The sequence below is a fragment of the Cornus florida genome, unplaced genomic scaffold, assembly GCF_030987335.1.
Source record: "Cornus florida cultivar Cherokee Brave unplaced genomic scaffold, ASM3098733v1 CherokeeBrave_3.0.0_Hap2_Chr03, whole genome shotgun sequence".
Taxonomy (NCBI): Eukaryota; Viridiplantae; Streptophyta; class Magnoliopsida; order Cornales; family Cornaceae; genus Cornus; species Cornus florida.
The window spans coordinates 62802874-62825264 of record NW_026775573.1 but is presented as its reverse complement, the minus strand read 5'-3'; the positions used below and the strand labels follow the sequence as shown (position 1 = coordinate 62825264).

General features: G+C 35.5%; 2 protein-coding genes across 2 annotated transcripts; one reads left to right on the top strand and one right to left on the bottom strand.

Moving 5' to 3' along the window:
* Positions 1 to 1429: 1429 nt before the first annotated feature.
* LOC132300659 (coatomer subunit gamma-2-like) lies at positions 1430 to 19251 on the top strand. Its single transcript, XM_059797841.1, has 18 exons — positions 1430 to 1595; positions 2033 to 2130; positions 2229 to 2279; positions 2481 to 2594; positions 2682 to 2882; positions 2967 to 3068; positions 5966 to 6073; positions 6172 to 6405; positions 7588 to 7838; positions 7995 to 8166; positions 8295 to 8450; positions 8540 to 8590; positions 9371 to 9511; positions 9591 to 9794; positions 9898 to 10029; positions 10115 to 10288; positions 17669 to 17908; positions 18802 to 19251. Exons 1-18 carry the CDS (start codon positions 1550 to 1552, stop codon positions 18994 to 18996), a joined length of 2670 nt encoding a protein of 889 aa, XP_059653824.1. The 5' UTR covers positions 1430 to 1549; the 3' UTR covers positions 18997 to 19251.
* Positions 19252 to 19709: 458 nt separating this feature from the next.
* On the bottom strand, positions 19710 to 20670 carry LOC132300660 (transcription termination factor MTEF1, chloroplastic). Its single transcript, XM_059797842.1, has one exon. It carries the CDS (start codon positions 20577 to 20579, stop codon positions 19722 to 19724), a length of 858 nt encoding a protein of 285 aa, XP_059653825.1. The 5' UTR covers positions 20580 to 20670; the 3' UTR covers positions 19710 to 19721.
* Between the last annotated feature and the right edge of the window lie 1721 nt (positions 20671 to 22391).

Genomic DNA, 22391 nt, shown 5'->3' with positions numbered 1-22391 from the left:
AAAACTTATGGGGGTTTAATGATCATTTTTTAAAAGTAGCGAGGGTTTTTAGAAATTAACCCTAATTGATAGGTAGTAATAAAAATATATCAACCATTCCATGTTTTATAACATGTTTCAAAATCTTAAATTCTTTATTATTTTGTTTCTTTAATTAAATTTCAATATTTATAATTTTTTACTTTAAGATTTTAATAAAGTAATCAAGTCAAAATTTGGTTAGGAGGAAAAAATAAATGCTTTTACCGTTTGGCTAATCAAGATGTTTTTGGATATTTTTTGAAGTTTGAATTTACATAAAATTAAGACGACTTAATCATGAAGTTGGTTACAAAGATGATCATCCCATCCAAATGGTTGTTAGAAGAGATAAATAAAATTTTAAAAGTTTTTCGGATTCACAACCAACCACATGAGGATTACAATATATATGGGGTTGGCCAGTAAATGAGGTTTGTGAAAAATATCATTCTAATTAAATATAAAATTTTAAAATTTCCTCGTATCACTGACTTAATTGTTGGAGTGTCCTCAGCCAGCACTACACTGATGCCAATCAAAGGGACATCATCCTTTGTCGTATTGCAAGAAAATAGTGCCGTTTCGGATCACATGGATTTTTCACTCAACATGCACATATGATCCTATAAATTATCTAATTTTACATAAATAACACATAACAGTATAGAAAGTATAAAATTCTCTATTTTGGATTCCTCGTAATGTTCGGCTTAGTAAAACCTTTTTCAAATCCAGTCCAAAATAAATTCGGACTTTCCAACTTAAACTCATTTTCATAATCTTAAATACCTTATTTACACGGTAAAATTTTCAAGTGGGACTTGAATTGCTCAGTTTAGGCCCTTTCAAGTCCCGTCCCTTGTTTCAAATCTAAAAGGTAGAGAGAATGGGTTACTTTGGGTAAAAAATTACTCATATAAAATCAATAGTATGCTCCTCTATTCCCAAAACAAAAATGTTTCTTTTCGGGAATATAACTTTTTAAGAGTGATTTTTTATTTATTTATTACAATGGTAGGAAATGAATTTTCAAATATACCTTTGTATGGTGGGTCTATAATTTTACATACTTTTAAAACTTTAAGACAATAATAGTAAATTAAGAATTAAGAATATTAAAAAACATAATATACTAAATTTTGAATTGAGATAATTATTTTGGGGATGTCCAAAAAAAAAAAAAATTTGATACTTTTTGTGGGATGGATGGAATGTTTACAAGTAGGATTAGTGTCACCCACTCATTCAGGAGGATCCCGTTTTCGGGGCGGATCCCGTTACAGTAAAGGATCTACTCGGCCCTATTAAGGAGGGCCTTTGGGCGGAAATGGGAGCGGTGGGCCCGGTCCAAATCCGGACGGTTGCTATTCCAAATCTTGCCCGCCTTTCTATTTATTCATCTTCCAACGCTCAGAAACTCAACTTCACGTATAAGCAGCTAAATTACACACAAACACGTAATAGATTACATATATGATTATATCTCCATTCAAACCTCACATATCGTTGGATTCGCTGCGATCTCTCAATGGCACATACGTTCGTGAAGAAGGACGACGATCGAGACGATGAAGGTACGTCTTGAAAATTGGGCCTATTTTTCTTCAACAATTGCAGTTACAGTCCAATCCTCTAATTCAATAATCACAACGCATTCGGTTAATTTCACCGGTCTATTCAAATCGAAGTTTCAGCTCAGATCTACATTTGTTTTTGTGATTTTTTTTTGTTTAAGAATGTTAAATTTATATTCAGTCCCTTTGATTTAGAATATTGGTATTTCTAGTTGATCCATTGCTTTTGAAGTCGTTAGTTCTGTCAAATTTGGTTCTGGACATTCGTATTGCGGGTACATTGTTCTGATGATCAATGTGTTGTAGGGGAAATGTATACGTTGAAATTCTTAGATCAACCAAAATTTCTGAGATTCTCACACTTGATTGAATTTTGTTCCCATTAGTGTCCGTTTCATATTCATTCTGATTTTTTTTATTATTTAATTATTGTGCAGAGGGGTACTCTCCATTTCTTGGGATCGAGAAGAGTGCACTTCTTCAGGAAGCTAGGGTTTTCAACGACCCTCAGCTGGACTCGAGGAGATGTTCACAGGTGCTTTTCTGTACCACCTAATTCCATGGTTGGAATTTTGATTGTATTCTTTATTGTTAACAAATTGGATTTTTATGGCTTTTGTTTTATCCTCCCAGGTCATTACAAAACTTCTGTATCTTCTGAACCAGGGGGAAACATTTACAAAGGTTCAGTTTCTATGCTAGATGTTTGCTATCAAAACACAAGTTTGAATCAAATTGGGTTTATTTATTTATTTATTATTATTTTTGTTGAATCAAATTTACTTTTACATGCAGAATTATAGTGGCAGAGAGTTGATTACTTCTTTTTCCTTTTTCCCTTTTCCCTTTGGTTTTGAAATGATTTGTTTTCGCTTTAAATTTTAGGCTGAAGCAACAGGAGTATTCTTTGCTGTCACAAAGCTTTTTCAGTATAGAGATATTGGTTTGAGGCGAATGGTGTATTTGATGATAAAGGAGATCTCTCCCTCTGCAGATGAGGTTATATAAACATTGATATATTTCATTTTATTTATTCAACCTTGCTTTGTGGACAAGTAGACAATGACTTTTTACATTTCATAATAGGTCATTATTGTCACCAGCTCCCTTATGAAGGACATGAATAGCAACACTGATATGTACAGAGCAAATGCGATTCGTGTCCTCTGTCGGATCACGGATGGAACACTTCTAACACAAATTGAGAGATACTTGAAGCAAGCTATTGTTGACAGAAACCCTGTGATTGCAAGTGCGGCCCTTGTTAGTGGAATCCATTTACTCCAGGTACTATTATATTTTGATGAATAACTGTTTCTGTTTGCAATTTGCTTGAAAACTTTCACTTATTAATTGTTTTTTATTTAACAGACCAACCCGGAGATTGTGAAAAGGTGGAGTAATGAGGTGCAGGAAGCTGTTCAATCAAGGGTAGCACTTGTACAATTCCATGCACTTGCTCTACTCCACAAGGTACATAAAAACTTGTGAATTGATATTGAGGGTTTTATGAAAAACACTATTAATTGTTGGTTTTAAAAATTATATATGAAATTGTATTCAATTTTTTTGAAAGGAATAGTTGTCCACATTCAGGGGAAAAAAAAAATGAATAGTTGTACGTGATGTACTCATGAAGTTGTGACTTGATTGTGCATGTGTGGGGAACTTTATGTAAGTGGAGAATTGGATAGGCAAAATTACTGTTGGTTATGTATGCTTGTGTCTTTTGAGTACAGTGTGATCAATCAATATTGCACTACTGTGATTATTTCTTCTATATATGGATTTAAGCATGAGTTTGGAAGCAAATCTTAGGAAGAATGATATCTGATTACCTTTAGAATATATTATATATGCTATTCGGCTTTTCTTTTTTTCTTTTTTCTCTCTTCAGCCCAATTGTTATTCCCTTCATCTCCTATTATGCAATAACTTAAGAGTCACCCAACAATCTTCATGGAAATTTACTTCTGATTTGTCTTTTTGTCACCATATACACTATACTCGACTTAACTCAACAATTCATTTTCCCTATTATCTGGGATCATTATATGAATCATGCTTTGTCGTTATGCTTTATACAATAACTTAAAGAGTTTCTTAAGTTTTTTTTTCATGGAAATTTACTTTCGAGTACTACTTTCCATTATCGTTTTACATTATCTAGTCAAATCCTTTTTCTTAAGAGTCACTCTGCTCATTGTATTAGCTTAAACACCCACAACTCAATCCCAAAGAAAGAGAGAGGTAAAAAGGCCGCTAAAGCAGACTGATTATATTGATAATACATCAAAAGCTGCTGATTTCAAGTTGGAACAACCCTTTTATAAGACACAAAGGATGCCCTAGCAAAGATATAATCCTAGCCCTTCAAATAAATGTAATCTAAAGGCTAGTATTCTCTCCAGCAGAATAAAAAGCTAAAAAATGACAAAACGGCCCTTAAATGGTCACATGACTCACATTAAAAGGCACTTGACTTATAAAATAATACCAAAATGACAATAATACCCTAACTAGAGCTTAAGGCAAACATTAAACATAAAATAAAAACAGATTTACGACCCATAAACAATGCTGCCCCTATTAATGCAGTTTCAATCTCATCTTCTTAGGATCTTCTACTGTTTGAAGAAAATCCTCTTGCATTTGCACTGCATCAGGTGATCAGTTTATTCACCTTCAGCAAAAATCTGGTGGAGGTGTAAAAAATATACTCCTCTGCCAATTAAATTTGTAAACCCTGCCTAGATCTCGGCGGAGGAATTTTCAACTATTTTCCCTGTAATTTACGAGATTCACATTCACCTATTGGAGCCCCCCCCCCCCCCCCCCCCCCCCCCCCCCCCCCCCAACACACACACACAAAAACAACCACCCCCACCCCCACCCTTAATATTTTTTTTTTTTTATGATTTGGACATCGTCATCCCACCAACAATATTAATTCCTTAGACAATGGCTCTTTTCATTTTCATTTTGATTTTCCAAATCACTTCAAACATTCTTATAATACTTTTGCTCATCCTATTCCACATAATATTAATTTCATCTTCTGATTTCAAATTCCTTTCTTTTAACATTGTATCCTTATCATTGTTTTGTCTCCTTCTAAAATTCCACCACCTAGTTCTCAAGTTTGTAAATTTCTGCTCTTTTTTTTCTTTTTCTTTTTCTTTTTCTTTTTCCCTTTTCTTTTTTTGGTAAGTGTCTGTTCTTTGTCTTGATTGCCCTCTATCAGCTTATGATGCAATGTCTAAAAGTATCAACCATATTACACAATCTTTTTAGAAAAAATCAAATAAATAAAGAAAAAGTTCAGATGTAGACTTTGCATATTAATTGCGGTGAATATTTCTCTGCCAGTGTTATCAATTGTTTTTCTTTTTAACTTCTCAATCAAAGCAAGTGGTTCCTATCTTCTAGTCTAAAAGCCTTGCCGTGGTGGTTTCCTGCATCTTGAGTAGCAAAGTCTGAAACCACTTGGGATAACTCCTATCCATATCCTAGCAAACTGCAAGAGTAAACTCTTAGAGCCATTATAATTCTATTGGGGACTGAAATTCTCGATTATTAGTTCTCTTTTTTGTTGGGTCATGGGGAGATATTGTAATTCTTTAGAGGTGCTAGTTGATTTTTTTTGGCTTCGTTGGGTTCTTAGGGCCCCATTTGGCCCCTGCGTAGTTTTTCCTTGGGATGCGTTCCCCTTTTGAACACTTTCTAATACATTCTTACTTATCAAAAAAAAAAAATGTTCGATCTTATGCATCCTTGTTTGATTGAAGTCAATTAATATTTTATATGCATCTGTCCCCTCTCCACATAAAAATAATCTCTCTCTCTACACACACATAGAGTAAAGGCATAATGACTCTGTTGTCCCTTTTCACATAAAATTAACATTCTAAATGCATGTCATAGATAAGGGAATATATTGTCATGTATGCTGGTAAATTATTCAATATGATATAAAATGCATTCGTTTATTTCTAAATTCCAACTTGCTTTGCCTTTAGAATGTTAATTTTGGAGTATGAATCAACTGCAGATTACTACTTGGTTTTTAATATATATATTGTTTTCCTTCAGTGATATGATGGCCCTTATTCGTTAATTGTATTCTCCTTTCTCCTGTAGAGTATGACATGTTGCTGTGAAATAAAGGAGAATAAGTGTCAATTTGTTTGGTTGTAGGTGTTTGTACAATTGGTATAGCCAATTGTAATCTTTGTCTTAAGCAGAACAAAATAATTTACGGTTGTTATGTTATTGTTTGAGCTATGTAGGGAATCTTCTTGTTTCTCCTGAACGGTACCATCTAGGACTAAAAACCATGTTTCTAACATATTTGATTGCCAAACTTGCAGATACGGCAAAATGATCGATTAGCTGTTAGCAAGTTAGTTAATAGCTTGACTAGAGGGAATGTTCGTTCACCTTTGGCTCAGTGCCTCTTGATTCGTTATACTAGTCAGGTGCACTTCTTCTTCCAGAACAGTGTCTGTTGATCAGATGATGATGATCTTTATGTTGTTATTGTTGATTAAGAATTGCATGACAAATATGTTTTCAGGTTATCAGAGAATCAAGTGTGAACAACCATACTGGAGACCGCCCATTATATGATTATCTTGAGAGTTGTCTCTGCCACAGAGCAGACATGGTTATTTTTGAAGCAGCTAGGACGATTACAGAGTTGAGTGGTGTGACAAGTCGAGAACTGACTCCAGCAATTAATGTTCTTCAACTTTTCTTAAATTCTTCGAAGCCAGTGCTCCGATTTGCTGCCATCCGCACTTTGAACAAGGTTACTCTTACAAAAGTACTATTATATTTATATAAAAAAAAAGGGTTCTCTTGTACTTATTTGTTGATCTTTGCAGTGTGTTGCATGAATAATTTTTTATTGCATTTGTTGACCTTTTTCCTTCACTACTTGATCTCTACCTTCGTCATGGGGCCAGAAGCTTTGTATTTTTTACCGTACTCTTCTCTTCTCTTTCCTTTATTTGATTTATATATTTTTGGGTAAGGTATTTGATTCTTACATTGATTCTTTCTTACTCAATAAAATGAAATTGGAAGGCATAAACTTCCTATTGAAGAGTGTTGAAATTAGAAAACTGGTTTGACAAGAAGCTAAGAGGTGTTGTGAACATTTTAGACATCCTCTTGTTATTTAAATTAATTTCATATGTTATGTACTCGACTTGTAGAGCTGAACAAGGAACTGAAAGTAAGAGCATAAATTCAAAAAGAGCAAAAGAAAAACAATTGACGTGGGTACTGAGAATTACTTGACAGGAAGCACATTTCTTAGAATACCGCATTTTCTGCAAAAGATTTTGACTCGGGATTCTTTTAAAGTTAAGTCGGGGGAAGATTGAAAAGTCATAGTAAAGTTCCATTTAAACTTCATTTGTTGCTAAAATATATCTTTGCTACCACAACATCACAGATGTTGCACAATTATAAGACAATGTGGAGCATGAGTTAATAAGTTTGTTACCTGCCCGTAAGTTTATCTAAGATTGTCATCATCTCTTTTATGGTTTAAGATTACTATAGCGCACCAAAATGGTACAAGTTGTGTACACATGCTGCACACAAAGAAACAATACAAAAATTATACCCTCATATCTACAAAAGAATCACCACAACTGTATCTCACTGAAATACAAAATATACAGAGAACTTAAAATGATGAACTTCAAATTTGCTTCAGAAACTACCATACTCTCAAAGAATGTGTATACCTTTCCTCGCAAACAACACCAGCAATGACAAAGATGTTGCCTGGCATACCAATTGCACTCTCCTGTTCAGTCTTGCTCCCTTCCAACTGGACAACTCCACTGTTGATCTAGGGAAGACCACACGATATGATTAGGGTTTCTTGTGATTCTAATCCTTTCTAGTCATTTTATTCGCTTCTACAGTGGTGAAGATTTTTCTTTCTAGTTTGATTATATATTTGAATTATTTGCAGGTAGCAATGTCACACCCAATGGCTGTAACAAACTGCAATATAGATATGGAGAGCTTAATTTCTGACCAAAATAGGAGCATTGCCACTCTAGCTATCACCACACTGCTAAAAACTGGCAATGAGTCAAGTGTCGATCGATTGATGAAACAAATAATCAGTTTCATGTCTGACATTGCTGATGAATTCAAGATAGTTGTTGTAGAAGCCATTAGATCATTGTGTTTAAAGTTCCCTCTCAAGTTCAGATCACTGTAAGTGAGCTTACTCTATGTCTAGAAATTTGTGGTTTAGGCATGACATGTGTCTTAAGTTACCATTTTAATAATGTTATCCTTCTTTTCTGGGACTAATATTTCTTTATTACTTTTACCAATAATTTAATATCTTTGCTCTTTCTTTTTTCCAAGGATGAATTTCCTAAGCAATATTTTGAGGGAAGAAGGTGGATTTGAGTACAAAAAGGCAATTGTTGATTCAATCATGATCCTTATAAGAGACATCCCAGATGCAAAAGAAAGTGGGTTGCTTCACTTGTGTGAATTTATTGAGGATTGTGAATTCACATATTTATCTACACAGGTGGACATCTCCATCTTATCACCGTGCAAAATTTATTTGGTTCATGGTGTTTTGTTCTTATTGCAAACAGTTTTGTTTTATCATCTCTTTGGGTGGTTTAAGAATTTATTTAATCCAAACATGATTAGATACTTCATTTTCTCGGAATCGAGGGGCCTAAGACATCAGATCCTGGCAAATATATACGGTATATATACAATCGAGTAATACTTGAGAATGCAACTGTTCGATCAAGTGCTGTGAGCACGTTAGCGAAGTTTGGTGCTGTGGTTGACTCGTTGAAGGTAGATTTCCTACTTTTGTTCTATTGACCAATTCTAGGAAAATTTTATGTTACTAACATATTATAGCGTTCTTTTAAATAATGTTGCAGCCTCGTATATTCGTTTTGTTAAGACGGTGTATATTCGATGGAGACGATGAGGTATTATTATATGTTGTTTTTTATGCTTGATAACATAGATCAAGTTCATCTTTGAAATTTTATCATACAGCCACCTGTTTGCTAATACAATCTAATCCTTTTTGAATTGAACTGCAGAAAATGTCATGAGAAAGTTTGTTCTTAGAATTTTGCCCTTTTAGTTTCCGGCCCAAGCTTTTGTTCATCTGAATTTTCCAAATGATTAATGAGCTTAAATCGAAATATTAATTGTCTGACTCCTTTGTCCTTAAAACTGAAAGAAAGGAAGCTGCTTTACTCTCTCTGTCTCACTCTGTCTCTCATATACCTAGTATAAATTGTTTTTGTTTCTTGGAATTATTTTCATTTTATCATATTGTTTTCATTTTATCAAATGATTAATAAGCTTAAATTTAAATATTTAATTGTCTTACACCTTTGTCCTGAAAATTGAAAGAAAGGAAGCTGCTTTACTCTCTCTCTCTCTCTCTCTCTCTCTCTCTCTCTCACACACACACACACATGCCTAGTATTGGTTGTTCTTGTTTCCTGGAATTATTTTCATTTTATCATACTGTTTTGCATATTGGGATGATTCTTTGACTCCAACTGAATCTGCCAAATTGGCTGTTCTCTGATTTGAACATGTGTCTTCAAGCTTAGAAGTCTGAGCTTTTACCATTCCCCGATAACCATCTTCACCCTATAATACAATCTAATTATATTTATCTCACACTTCTCTGTTACTATGCCATTCGTTCTAGTTTCTGAGAAGCCTTCTGCATGCCAATCTGTTTTCAGGTCCGTGATAGGGCTACATTATATCTGAATACTCTTAGAGGTGACGGCTCAATTGTTGAAACTGATAAAGATGTAAAGGACTTTCTCTTTGGCTCGTTGAATGTCCCACTGGTCAACCTGGAGACAAGTCTGAAAAACTATGTGAGCATTCTCTCAGAGTTGCTGTCTCTGTGCATTATGTGCTGTTGAAATCATCAATTCCTGTCTTTGTTTTATATAGATGCAGGAACCCTCAGAAGAACCTTTTAACATTGATTCAGTACCTAAGGAGGTGAAATCTCAACAACTTGGTGAGAAGAAAGCCCCTGGTAAAAAGCCCACTCACTTGGATGCTACTCCAACTGGTCCCACATCAGCTGCCGAAGCTTATGAAAGGCTGCTTTCCTCTATCCCAGAGTTTTCAAACTTTGGGAAGGTTTTCAAGGTTCTTTGACTGTATCCACCTTCCAGATATGCATGTCTGTTTTATGTTTAGTATTGATAGTTTGCTGACATAGAAATTAATCATTCTTATTTCTTATTAACAGTCCTCGGCACCTGTGGAGCTTACAGAACCTGAAACGGAATATTCAGTTAATGTTGTGAAGCACATTTTTGATAAGCAAGTTGTATTCCAGTACAACTGCACCAATACAATTTCTGAGCAATTACTGGAAAATGTAATGACCATTTTTAGAAGTAGAAACCTGTATTTCCTGACCTTACTTTGGGACCTCTTCTCATTTCTTGTGTGCATCCTGCCAGGTCACTGTTATTGTGGATACTTCAGAATGTGAGGAATTCTCTGAAGTAGCGTCCAAGCCTTTGAGGTCCCTTCCATATGATTCTCCTGGACAAATATTTGTGGCATTTGAGAAACCAGATGGAGTTCCAGCTGTTGGAAAATTTTCAAACATGTTGAAGTTCTTTGTTAAAGAGGTACTGTCTTTCCCTTGTCTGACTCAAGAAGTCTGGCATCATCTCTATCTGTCACTTTTTTTTTTCCTTCCTAGTATCACTTTTTTTGTTTCAATATTGCTAAAAATCCAAGTAGTCTGGACACACTTCCAACTACCAGAAAAAATAAATAAAATAAAAAACTTACCCAAAAAGGGAAAAAAAAAAACTTGGACACTTGTAAAGGGGGACTGTGTTTTGAGTTAGTTATCATTTTGAGCATGAAAAGAAATGAGAATTGTAAATTCATTTCTTGGACATGTCTGTTATGCCTTAAATTTGTCCCACATCACATGGTAAAATTTTGGAATTGTATACCTGCCTTCATGGTTGACATGGGTCAAACATTGATCATTATCATCATTCTTGCTTTAATTTCATATGAAGATTGGCCCCATGAATTTTAATTTTTCCATTCTTTTCTATTACAAGCTATCTCTCCTTCAATATATAACTTTTTAAAATAATTTCTAATAACTTCATCGCATGTTAATTTTGGTCCTCCTGTCTGTCTCCTACCTTCGAAGTAAATTAGTTGCCCTCTTCTAACCGATGCATGAAATGGTCTTCTTTGTATATTTCTATATACCCAAGGTGTTGTTTGATCAAACTGAAAATTAAGTATTGAAAATTTTAAGTACTGATTTTTAAGCGCTGAAATTTTAAGTGCTAAATGTGTTAATTTGAATGATACCATCTTAATTTTAAGCGTTAAATTCATTTGGATTGTTTGCTAAGTACAAATGTTGAAATCTGAAAGCTGTGCGGATTACTTTTTTGCCCTGAATATCTTGTACTCAACATTTTTGTATAAGATACTATAAATACAATATAAAAGCATTTATAAAAAAATAATTTCACTCAAAGAAATATATTAATTTAGCAATGGATATTAAAGACAAAACTGACCATAGAAAATATTGATTCAAACATTCTTTAAGCATTATTCATTAACATAATTTCAAAAGCAAATGTCTCAAATTGTTAAATTAAGCTAAACATATTGAACATATCTGTTAGGAATTGTGTCTCAAATTCTATTGTAATTAGATATTTAGATTTCTATTTTAGGTTCTTTTTATTAGGTAATTTCTTGTTAGACATGCCATGGGTTCTCAAGGAATTGTAATCCTTGTCCAACAAGAAATTGGGTTTTTGGCTATATAAATAGGTACCTTGGTTATGGGTTGAGACTTATGAGAGTGAAAGAGATGTAGTCTCACGAGGGAATTGATGGGTAGAGATACCTAGGTTATGTGTTGAGACTTACTTATCAAAAAAAAGGTTTTGTGTTGAGACTTATGAGAGTGGGAGAGATGTAATCTCGTGAGGGAGTTGATGGATAGAGATAGTTTATGTGTTAGTAGAGTTGGAAAAACATTGGTAACACTGTTAGTGAGGAGACAGGCTCGTGGAGGTGTACATGGTGAAAAGGCTTGTACATGGTGTTGGTATTCTACCATTGTAATCTCTCTACGAGAATCATAGTGGAATCTTTTCTCATTCATGCATGTAGGCTGGTTTTGGCTGAACCACGTTATATCTTATGTTTGTGTGTGATTGCTTTGTTTGCTTGCATTGGATCTTTGTATTTGTGCATTTTCACAGTCCCAACAAATTGGTATCAAAGCCGAAGATGAAGGAGATCCAACTACAAGGAGTCTTCATAAGTGATGCGATGGGTTTCAGTTGCGAGTGGAGTCAATCAACTTGGTTGGTCACTATGGTCAAAAAGTCGTGATGGGTTACATGGCATGGGGCTCGAGTAGTCAAGGTGGAGCCTTGGTGGTTTTTTTGATCGAGCAAAATACAATGGGGACAATCAAAGTTGTGTAGGATTGAAGCCGTGTGAGTTGTCGTACTCAATTGTTATGGAAAGCGATAATTGACTCAATGGAATTTGAGCCAAGGTGGAGATTGTTAGGAATTGTGTCTCAAATTCTATTCTAATTAGGTTTTTATTTTAGAGTTGTATTTTATTAGGTAATTTCTTGTTAGAAACGTCTTGGGTTCTAAGGAATTGTAATAATTGTTCAGCAAGGAATTGTGATTTTGCTCCATAAATAGGTACCTACGTTATGCGTTGAAACTTGTGAGATTGAGATAGATGTAGTCTCATGAGGGAGTTGATGGTTAGAAATAGTTTATGGATGGCAAAATATGTAAAACATGTAACGACCCAAATTCGGTGGATCCAAGTCATTAACGAATGCGGTTACAAGTTCGACTTCCTACCTAAGTGCTTAAACTAAACCAAGGGTAAAAAGGTCATTCAACAAGTGTAATGGTTTTCCGTAGGTTCATTGTAGGTTTAACATGTACTATGGTGCTAAAATGGGACATATAATTATCATGGAGTGGTTAAGAGAGGCTTTCCCATAATTAGGTAGTCCCAATGTAGGGGTTTTCATGACCCTACCTTAATAAAAAAGGCATGACTCCTAGCATGATTGGAATTTGGAAATGATATTGATATCATTGGAAAGAAGACTTCAACGCGGTTTGTTTGGACATAAATTTGACCCCATTCGGATGTAAAATGAAAACGTTACGGCTGTTTGAAGTTGGGGGCCCAAAGCTGGGATTTGCCCAAAAAGTCAACCGGTTCAGAGACACTTGAATCGGTTCAACTTGGGTAGTAGCCTATTTCCAAAACCCAAATTTACATTTCAACCGGTTCAGAGGGGTTGAATCGGTTCAACTTGGCCAGAATGCACAAGAATGACCTAGAAAAGCCTATTTTGAGTACTAAAGGCCATGGAAGGTCATTGAAATGTTTTCCAACCTGTTTCAAACATGTTATATAAGACATCCAAGGTTCCCTTTACATCCGTAAACATGAACATACCGAATGATTCAATTACAAACATAGTCCATTTGAATTATATAGCCAAAATAATTTACATAAGAACATAGTTCCCAAGTTCAATTTAGCATTACAAACATGGAATTAAAGTCAACATACATGCCCAAATTACATTCCAAGACGATCATATTCATTCAAAATAATATGTTTACAACTTTGAGACCACATTACAACAATCACAAGTTTATACATCAAAATCTCAAAATGTACAACTTTAAGGGGTCTATTCTTCACATTATGCTAAGATCTTCACAAAATGTAGTTGAAAGGGTCACTAGTCCTCATATAAGCTTGTGGAGGTGCATCCTCCACTTTCTCCTTTCCGTGTCCTGAAAATGATAAATATAGGGGTGAGCACGACTGCTCAGTACAGAATGCCTAAATGGCGTCTCCTCAAGTCGAGTAAGGCACATTACACATGATGAGAAATGAAAGTAAGGAACAGGATTATGCTAAGGAGTACACGAATACCATTTAATTCATCCAAAGGACATCATCATTTTATAGGAATGAAATGCATTATGAAATCCACATGCCACACACCCCCACATTTCCACACACCCACGCCAAAAACGTGTTAACTAGCCGCACTTTGGTACCTCCCTCCATCCCTAGGGGGAATTTGCTATCGTCCCTAGCAAAGGGTACCTCCCAACTACCATTTGGGGCCCAAGTTGCTAAATTACTCACGGGTACCTCCCATGCCCCTATTAACCAACTAACACCTCCGAATAAAGGGGTACCTCCCCAATACCGGGTTTGAGAAAACCTTTTCTCTACACACTTCTCAAATTCAATTTCCACAATCCCACACACATCTCTACACACCCACACCATGATATGTAAGATGCCATGAGGGTGAAGTACACCATCTTATATGAGGCAATAAACATGCTTAAGTATACAATTAACAAGCGGAGGTTCTCATAGGCAATTAAACAAACACGTGGCATGCTAGACATGTCTTATTTCAATTTCATAGCAAGATAGCATCAATTAGTCCCATTGTTCATGAAATTCAATCAGTAGCAAAATGGATAACTTGGTCTTCATTAATTATCAACAAGGAGAGCATGGCATCACATGTAATCCAACACTTAGGCAAGACACAAACCCTCGAAACCAAACTACACAACCATCATCAAATTAACATGCTTACAAAGGGGAAAAACATGAAATTACTTACAATAACTTAGGAATACACTAGTTAGACAATCCTACCTCAAAGAAATCCAAACCCTAGCCCCTCCAAATTCGGATTTTCTCCAATCCCTACAGTTCTTGGACCAAATGAAAGCTCTTGCCTTGGCCAACAACTTTGTCAACATGCACTTCCTCCAATTCCTACTCTAAATAGATGAAACCAAGTGAAATTTTTGGTGGGTTTGTGTAAAAGAAAAGGAAGAAGAAAAGATAGAGAGAGAGAAATTCCATAAGAGAGAGAGAATGAGGTGAAAATGAGACCCCCAATTTCAGATTTTGGTCTCCTATCACACACATAGTCAATGGTGGGGGGTCTACTCCACTCACCAAAACTACCGAAGTACCCTCCTCATGCTATCCTATCTAAATCCATGCAAGGGCGGAGCCAGCATATGCCTAGGGGGGGCACGTGCCCCCCTGGCCTGCCCTTCCTTACATAATATATATGAAATTCTAAACCCCCCCTACCCCCCCCCCCCCCAAAACAAAAAAAAATTAACTTCCCAAAATTCTCTTTAACTTTTTCTTTTTTTCCCTCATTTACTCTTTAAATTTCTTTAATTTCCTTTAAAAAAAAAGTCAATTTTTTCCTTATTCAATCATACTATAATTCGTTTCTTTCAAAATTCTGTCATTTTTCTTTTCCTTTTACTTTTTGTTGCCCCCACCCCGGCGCGAATTTAAATCATGCCTCCACCCCTTCATCCATGCCATCCTCATAATTTTATACATATATGTCACATATACACATAAATAGACATACCAATAATAAAGTTATGAAATGCAAGTAAACTTGGAAAAATTCCCGAGCACGAAAACTTGACCTTGGGCCCACATGGGACCTCCCGGGGCCGAAAACCCAAAAATGGCAAAATGCCCTGTAATGCATTTCTAAGAATTCCAAACTCAAAGAAATGTCCTAAATGACCCTTAAAACCCTCGTACCACTCAAAACAATGCTCGGGAAAAAATAAATCTAAAAATAAGGAAAAATGCCGAAAAATTCGGGACACTACAAAACACTGGTGGCATTGTTAGCGAGGAGAGAGGCTTATGGAGGGGCACATGGTGTTGGTATTCCACCGTTGTAGCATCTCTACGGGAATCATAATGGAATCTCTTCTCATTTGTGGATGTAGGCTTGTTTGGGTCGAACCTTGTTATATCTTGTGTTTGTGTGTGATTGCTTTGTTGGTTTTCAGTGGATCTTTGTATTTGTGCGTTTCCGCAACCCCAACAATATCATTTGGGAAAAAGGTAAGGATGATGATGATGATGATGATGACGGTGATATAGAAAATATTAAGGACTACTAAAATCTAGATAGATTTTCTTTAAACAAATGACATTTGAAAAATATGTGTACAAATATCTAAAAAGAAGGAAATACTAGAAATCGTAACTCTAGAATAATCTAGAGAAACTAAGGACGTGGAAGTGTGCTATAAATGTTCCAAGAGGTTACCAAGCTAGCTAGCTAGCTCTGCCTTCCAACTCCAAAGACTTGTGAATGAGATATGCAAGTATATCTTGATTTGGTAGTTAACTAAATTGTTATCCTCTTTATTACATCACACGCCAGCAACCAAGAATAAATCACGATAGAAAAGTAAATACACCATACAAAGAACACAGATTTACATGGTTCAGTACAAGTTGTACCTACATTCACGATGAAGATCCAGTGAAAGATTTCACAATGCGAAAATCAAGTGATTTACAAGTTTCAGCCCCCACTCGCTCTCAACCCTTTTTTTTTTAATGATTTTCAATGTCTCTCATTATCTCACTCCAAACCCTAAATGCCCTTTATATACCGGACTACAAGAGAGTCCTAAATAGGGTCCAAGACCTATAGGCGAAAAAGCGGGTCAAAGCTTACTTTTCAGGTCAACCGGGTTGTGTTGCAACCTGGTCCCAGTCTGAAACAAAATTCGGGCCACAACATCACACTATTTGTACACGACTCATGTAGAAAAAGTATGTTTACCCAACACCCATGAAAGACTAGAAGACACAACACTCATCTTCAAACCCCTATAAAGGGAAATGAACTCAAGCGCAAAAAAAAACATCAATTTTGCTTAAATTAAAACCACGAGATTCGTAAGTTAAAAAATATATATTTCAATAATAAATTGAAACAGAAAAACCTAAAAGAAATTGAATGCAAAATCCAAAAAATAATGGACCACCACTACTTTGTGACATTTAAGAATTTTAAGGAATAAGAGTGTGGCATGTTTCACTTAAAATTTTAGCCTATTTTAAGCGGTGCTTACTTATTTAAGTGGTACCCTAAATTGTTACCAAACACGCGTATTTTTAAAACAACTCTTAATTTCTCCCTTACGTTTTGATTAGGACCTTTCTCTTTTAGTCACTCCTAACATCATGTACCATGGAATCTCGTTGGAATTCTTCTATTATTTCATCTAATATTATTGTGAATAGATATGGGCTTAGCACCGATCCTTGGTGTAATCCTATGTTTATGGAAATTCACTTGTGTCACCACACATGGTACGAACTTTAGTTTTCATATTCATATACATATCTTGGATAGTTTTTATGATTTGTAAGGGAATTTGTGTGCGTCTATATATAATAGTACAATTATCTATTGATGTGCCCCTGCTTCGTCCGCATCCTTCATTAAGAATTTGATTAGTCTAGTTTTCTCTTTGTTAACATAGCTGAAAGTTGGATGTGAGGGTAGTTCTTTTTTCCTTGTAATTGTTCAGTTTCACTGCTCCTCGGTTATCAGGTTGGCATCTTGGTCTCTTCATGACTGATTTCCCTCAATAAAGCTTTGTTCTCACTACTAAAGCTGCAGGAACTGCAAGTTGCTTTGTAATGTTAAATTATGCGAATGCTTTCTGTCCACTTGTGATTGCTAGTCGATAAATTGACATGTAATTGTGTTTATATTTTGATCATACATGTGTATGGATGTGCATATGTCTGGTCTCCAATTCATTATGGAATTCTTATTGCATATCTTAATCTTGTTTTTACAATTCTGTCTTGCTGTGTTTGATAAATGATATTCTTATTATTAAAGCTCACATGGATGCAGTTAAGAACATTTAATCAAAACCGAAGCTATCACGTTTCTTCTATTCAATCAACCCATTTAGACCCATAATATATATTTTTTCAAGGCCACTTTTACACTATTTTATTAGAATAGCTTGTTATTATAATATGAGAGCTAACTTACCTAAGAACCTATAGCCAACAAAATAGTAATATATTGTCTTCCTTGCTTGTCTATTGGCTGGTATTACCAGGTCGATCCAACAACTGGTGAGGCTGAAGAAGACGGTGTGGAAGATGAATACCAATTGGAGGACCTTGAAGTTGTTGCTGCAGATTACATGTTAAATGTTGGGGCTTCTAATTTCAGGAATGCTTGGGAAATCATGGGCCCAGACTCTGAGCGGGTAGATGAGTATGGTCTTGGCCAAAGGGAAAGCCTGGCAGAAGCTGTGGGTGCGGTCATCAATCTTCTTGGCATGCAACCCTGTGAGGTATGGTTATAATATGAAAAAAAAAAAAAAAAAAAAAAAATTTCACTTGAAAAACAACCTTTGGATAATTGGCAAGTTTAAAGACAAGACTAGGGCCTATGATTCCAAACAAAAAATCCTTGATGGGCGAGTGTTACTTAAAAAAATTTGATGGATATGGACTCGGTGGAGGGTAGAAACTTTTCTTTTTATAATGTTTCCTCTGATGATATGGATTTCAATAGGGTAGCTAATGGGGTTAGACAATAGTTCATTCACATTTTGGTGTTGCTACTTGACATTTCTCTAGAATAAGAAGATATAACAACGAAGATATAGGGCCTGCTTGGTTTGTAACTCTGAAAACAGTTCTTAAGAATTCAAAAAACATAATACTGTTTTCAGAGAATTATAAAAGACAGTTTTCTGAAAACAAACCTTTTATAACTGAGTTTTCAGAAAAGAGGTTTTTTAAAATTTTCTGATTTTTTGTTCTGTGAAAAAATAAATAAATAAAACCGTTTTTAGAGTTACAAACTAAGTAGCGCACAATGTTGATCCTATTTCTTGAAGTAGAACTTTGATTAGTGCCTTCACAGTTTTTCAAAATAGTTCCAGACAGGATGTTTTGGGAGTTTTCAGAAAAGAGGTTTTTTAAAATTTTCTGATTTTTTGTTCCGTGAAAAAATAAATAAATAAAACCGTTTTTAGAGTTACAAACTAAGTAGCTCACAATGTTGATCCTGTTTCTTGAAGTAGAACTTTGATTAGTGCCTTCACAGTTTTTCAAAATAGTTCCAGACAGGATGTTTTGGGTGCACATTGCAGACGTGGGCAATTGTAATTTATTGCATTTATTTCTGGTAGCTGAAAAAAATAAAAATTGATTTTGTTTATTTTCTGGTGCTTTTCAGGGCACAGAGGTCGTCCAAAGCAATTCGAGATCACACACGTGTTTATTATCCGGTGTGTTCATAGGCAATGTAAAGGTGCTTGTTCGCTTGTCATTTGGAATTGATGGGCCGAAGGAGGTTGCAATGAAACTCGCTGTTAGGTCTGAGGATGAATCAGTCAGTGATGCTATTCACCAAATTGTAGCGAACGGCTAGTTGAATATGTCGGAAAATGATCCACTCGACTCCATTCACGTAAGTAGCGAGCCGTTTGTTGGAACTGCTAGCAATGTCATAAAACTACCTGCTATTCTAGCTGACAGTTTGGCATGCTTAAGTAATTCGTTAACCATTTTTTTTCCCTCGAAAAGAATAAGTGTAGCTTCCTTCAAGCTTGCTTGATATATTTCTAATCACATATGCAAATCTAATTCCGAAGGTAATGAAAATAGGTGAATCCAATTTCAAGCATTTTATATAGACAACTTGATGAAAATTATCACCATACTCCTTTGGACTTGTAAACTGGACCAATTGGCACGTAGCCTAATGATATAACCTCTTCATCCTCAAAGAGGAGGGGAGGCGTTCGAGTTCAGGTGTAAGCAAAAAGTGTGTGAGTGTATTTCTTGTTAATTACTAGGTTCTGATGTAATAAATGATTAATGATGACGATATGCATAACAACATAGAGGAAGACTAGCTTTGATCTTGCACAATAAATTTTAATAATAAATAATGTTTGGAAAATACATTTCACCTACTTCTAAACCAATAATGTTTCTCATACTTTATCTTTCAAGCATTTTTCGTCTTGAAAAACCCAATTATGCTAATACGCATATGTATATACACACATGTACGTATCCAAGTAAAGAAAAAGAAAAAAATAATAGTAATAAAAGAGGAAAATTATTGACAAAACTCAATAATAAAAAAAGTCACTTCCATTTAGCATAAAATTTTTGATCACTCCACAACAACATTCTCTTCAACGGAACCTCAACATTCCTCTGCTTTAAATGCAAATGCCTTGGCGCTATCCGCCTCTCCAGGCTGTAAGCAAAGTACTGCGGAAACTCCTTCACCTCCTCAACACTCCTCTTCATTTCCCTCACCAAATACACAATCTTCTGCCTCAAATTATTCTCCAAACTGTATCCGAATATCGCCGGCAAACGCGCACAAACCCTAGCTGAGTCCTCGTACGACAGCCCAACGCCCTGCAAAAACCTCACCTTCTCTTCAAGTTTGTGAACGCGAGTGTTCAAGAGATGAGCATTTAGGTTAGTGGGTGTGTTCAGCTTTTCCAGTCCCAACTCTCTGAGGTAGACAAGCGTTGGCCGGAGACAAAACTCGACGTTGGAAAGGAGAATCCGGGGACACCGGAGAATCAGACCGCAAGATTCTTGATCGGAGGCAGCTAAGTCAATGGATAAGAAGTCCAAAACGGGTTCAACGTCGGTGGGGTCAAACACCGGCGAGAAGAGTTCCGGGCAAAGGAAGGCGAGTCTGGGGAAGTCGGCATCCCTAAAGCCCTTGGATTTGAAGAAGTTTACGGTGGAAAGGATTTGATGGAGGGTTTCAGGAGATGAGTTTTTGTGAGATTTGGTTTCCGGGTTGATGATGCCGAGGGTTGTCAGGTACCGGAGATTGTGGCGGTGAGATGTACGGAACTTGAGGAGGAAGAGAGGAGGGTGTGGAGAAGAGGAAGAGAGAGGGATGGAATGTTGAGGGTTTTTGAAAGGGGAGGGAGAGGAAGCAACAGTTGGGGTCGAGAGAGAGGAGTGGAGAAGCATTGTTTTGTTTTAGCGGGAAAAATAACTAACGGAAAAAGTGGGAAAGTTTTGTGGTCTGCAACGAAGAAGATGAGAAGGAAGATAATGCAGAAATGATTAGATTGGAGGGTGGATAGATGTGTTATGGTGCAGCTAACACACATCATCTATGATGGTGTGCATGATTCTCAGCCATTGGATTCATTTTATATGGAAACTGATTTTGATCACCAAAATATCTAATAAGCATTGTCCTCCCTGAAAAGAGGAGGTGATGCAGCCGCACCTTTCACTAGGGCTAGCTTGTTACGATTTCACTCTAGTCAACTAGCTTCACCTTTAACATTCCCGTCCTAGCGATTTCGGACATGATCAACTTTCATAGTGTGACAGGCGGCATGTACAAGGTCCGGAAATAAATTCACCGCATAGATCCGAATATGATCTCGATCAAGAACACATCATAAATCAGATGCAATTTTCCAAAGGGCAAAACTTCTTAATTCTCTGCTTAATACATTTTAGTAATTATTATTATCATTATTGTAATTATGGACATAAATTTTGAAATTCATAGGACATAGATGTTGAAATTTTTGAAGATCCAATCTCCCTAAAATGCATATCTAATGATGCAAAGATAAATCCTAGCAAGATTAGGGTTTTTTTATTTTTTTTTTTATTTTCAGCAAACACGCGTTTTGGTTGAAAACGCGATTAGATCATTAAAACATTGTTTGTATCTTAATGGACTTGAAACTATAATTGGAACCGAACCATGGTTTAACGAGTCCAACGATTTTTTTTGGCACCTCTACTAGTTTTTTAAAGTTATTTTGTTTCATGGATGTAAAATTTATGGAAGAACATTTATTGATACGAGAAAATGTCTATTGATCCTTATAAATAATAGAAGAATTTCATAGGGTATTATTAATGTTAGATTTAGTTTGGCATATATATTTTTTCAAAAAAAAAAAAAAAAAGGTAAAAAAAAAAAAAAAAACATCTTTCAACATGAAAAGTATATTGTAGATGTCTCGATAGCCAATTAACTTAGTGTATTTGAAAATTTTTGAAGTGTCAGACTTCAACTCTATGCATCTATTAATCTAAAAATTTATTCGGAATTGTATCAATCTATGTTTTATGAATGTCCAAGATTTGAATAGCTTGGACAAACCATATATGCCATCTATAGGCCTCATTCCTCAGAAAGCCAAACAGGGCGCCCTTTACACGCATAGCTGCAACTGTGATATCTTGGACAAACCCATGCGCCAACTTATGTGGGCCCCTAGTCTTCGTGAAACATCCAGAGATCTTGATAAAGCTGTGATTTCGTTTTGGGCTGCAAAAAGCAATTAGCCCAGAATATTTTTGGCAAAAAAATTCCCCTCAATTATTTTAAGGGGTATTTTTAATTTATGTCGGTTTAAGTAATTATTTGAGAAAAAATTTCGGACAAAATTGCCCCTTAATAGATTATTTTTCAGAGAAATTTTTTTTCTTTCTCTCTCTCTTTGTCAAGCAAAGTATGTGAAGCAGCAAAGAAAAATTTCCAAAAAAATAAAAAATAAAATGAAATTGATAAAATAATTAATAAAATAAAATTGAGTATAATCGCATATGAGAGAGAAAATCTACCATGGCATTGGAATAAAAGATGGAAAAATTAAGCAGTTCAAGAACTCTTTAATGCACTTGACCTTATATTTCCTTAGTCCAATTTTTTTCTTTTCCTTAATTTAATTATGCTACTGCAAGTTAAGTGGACTAAAATTGGCAATTAAAAAACAACATAATTTCTTTTTCAAATATGATTTTTTTTAA

Coding starts and splice junctions, on each gene's coding strand:
- LOC132300660 (XM_059797842.1), bottom strand. CDS start 20,579: ATGCTTCTCCACTCCTCTCTCTCGACCCCAACTGTTGCTTCCTCTCCC.
- LOC132300659 (XM_059797841.1), top strand. CDS start 1,550: ATGGCACATACGTTCGTGAAGAAGGACGACGATCGAGACGATGAAG. Junction 3,069..5,965: donor CACTTGCTCTACTCCACAAG/GTACATAAAAAC, acceptor CCAAACTTGCAG/ATACGGCAAAATGATCGATT. Junction 8,167..8,294: donor TCACATATTTATCTACACAG/GTGGACATCTCC, acceptor AAACATGATTAG/ATACTTCATTTTCTCGGAAT.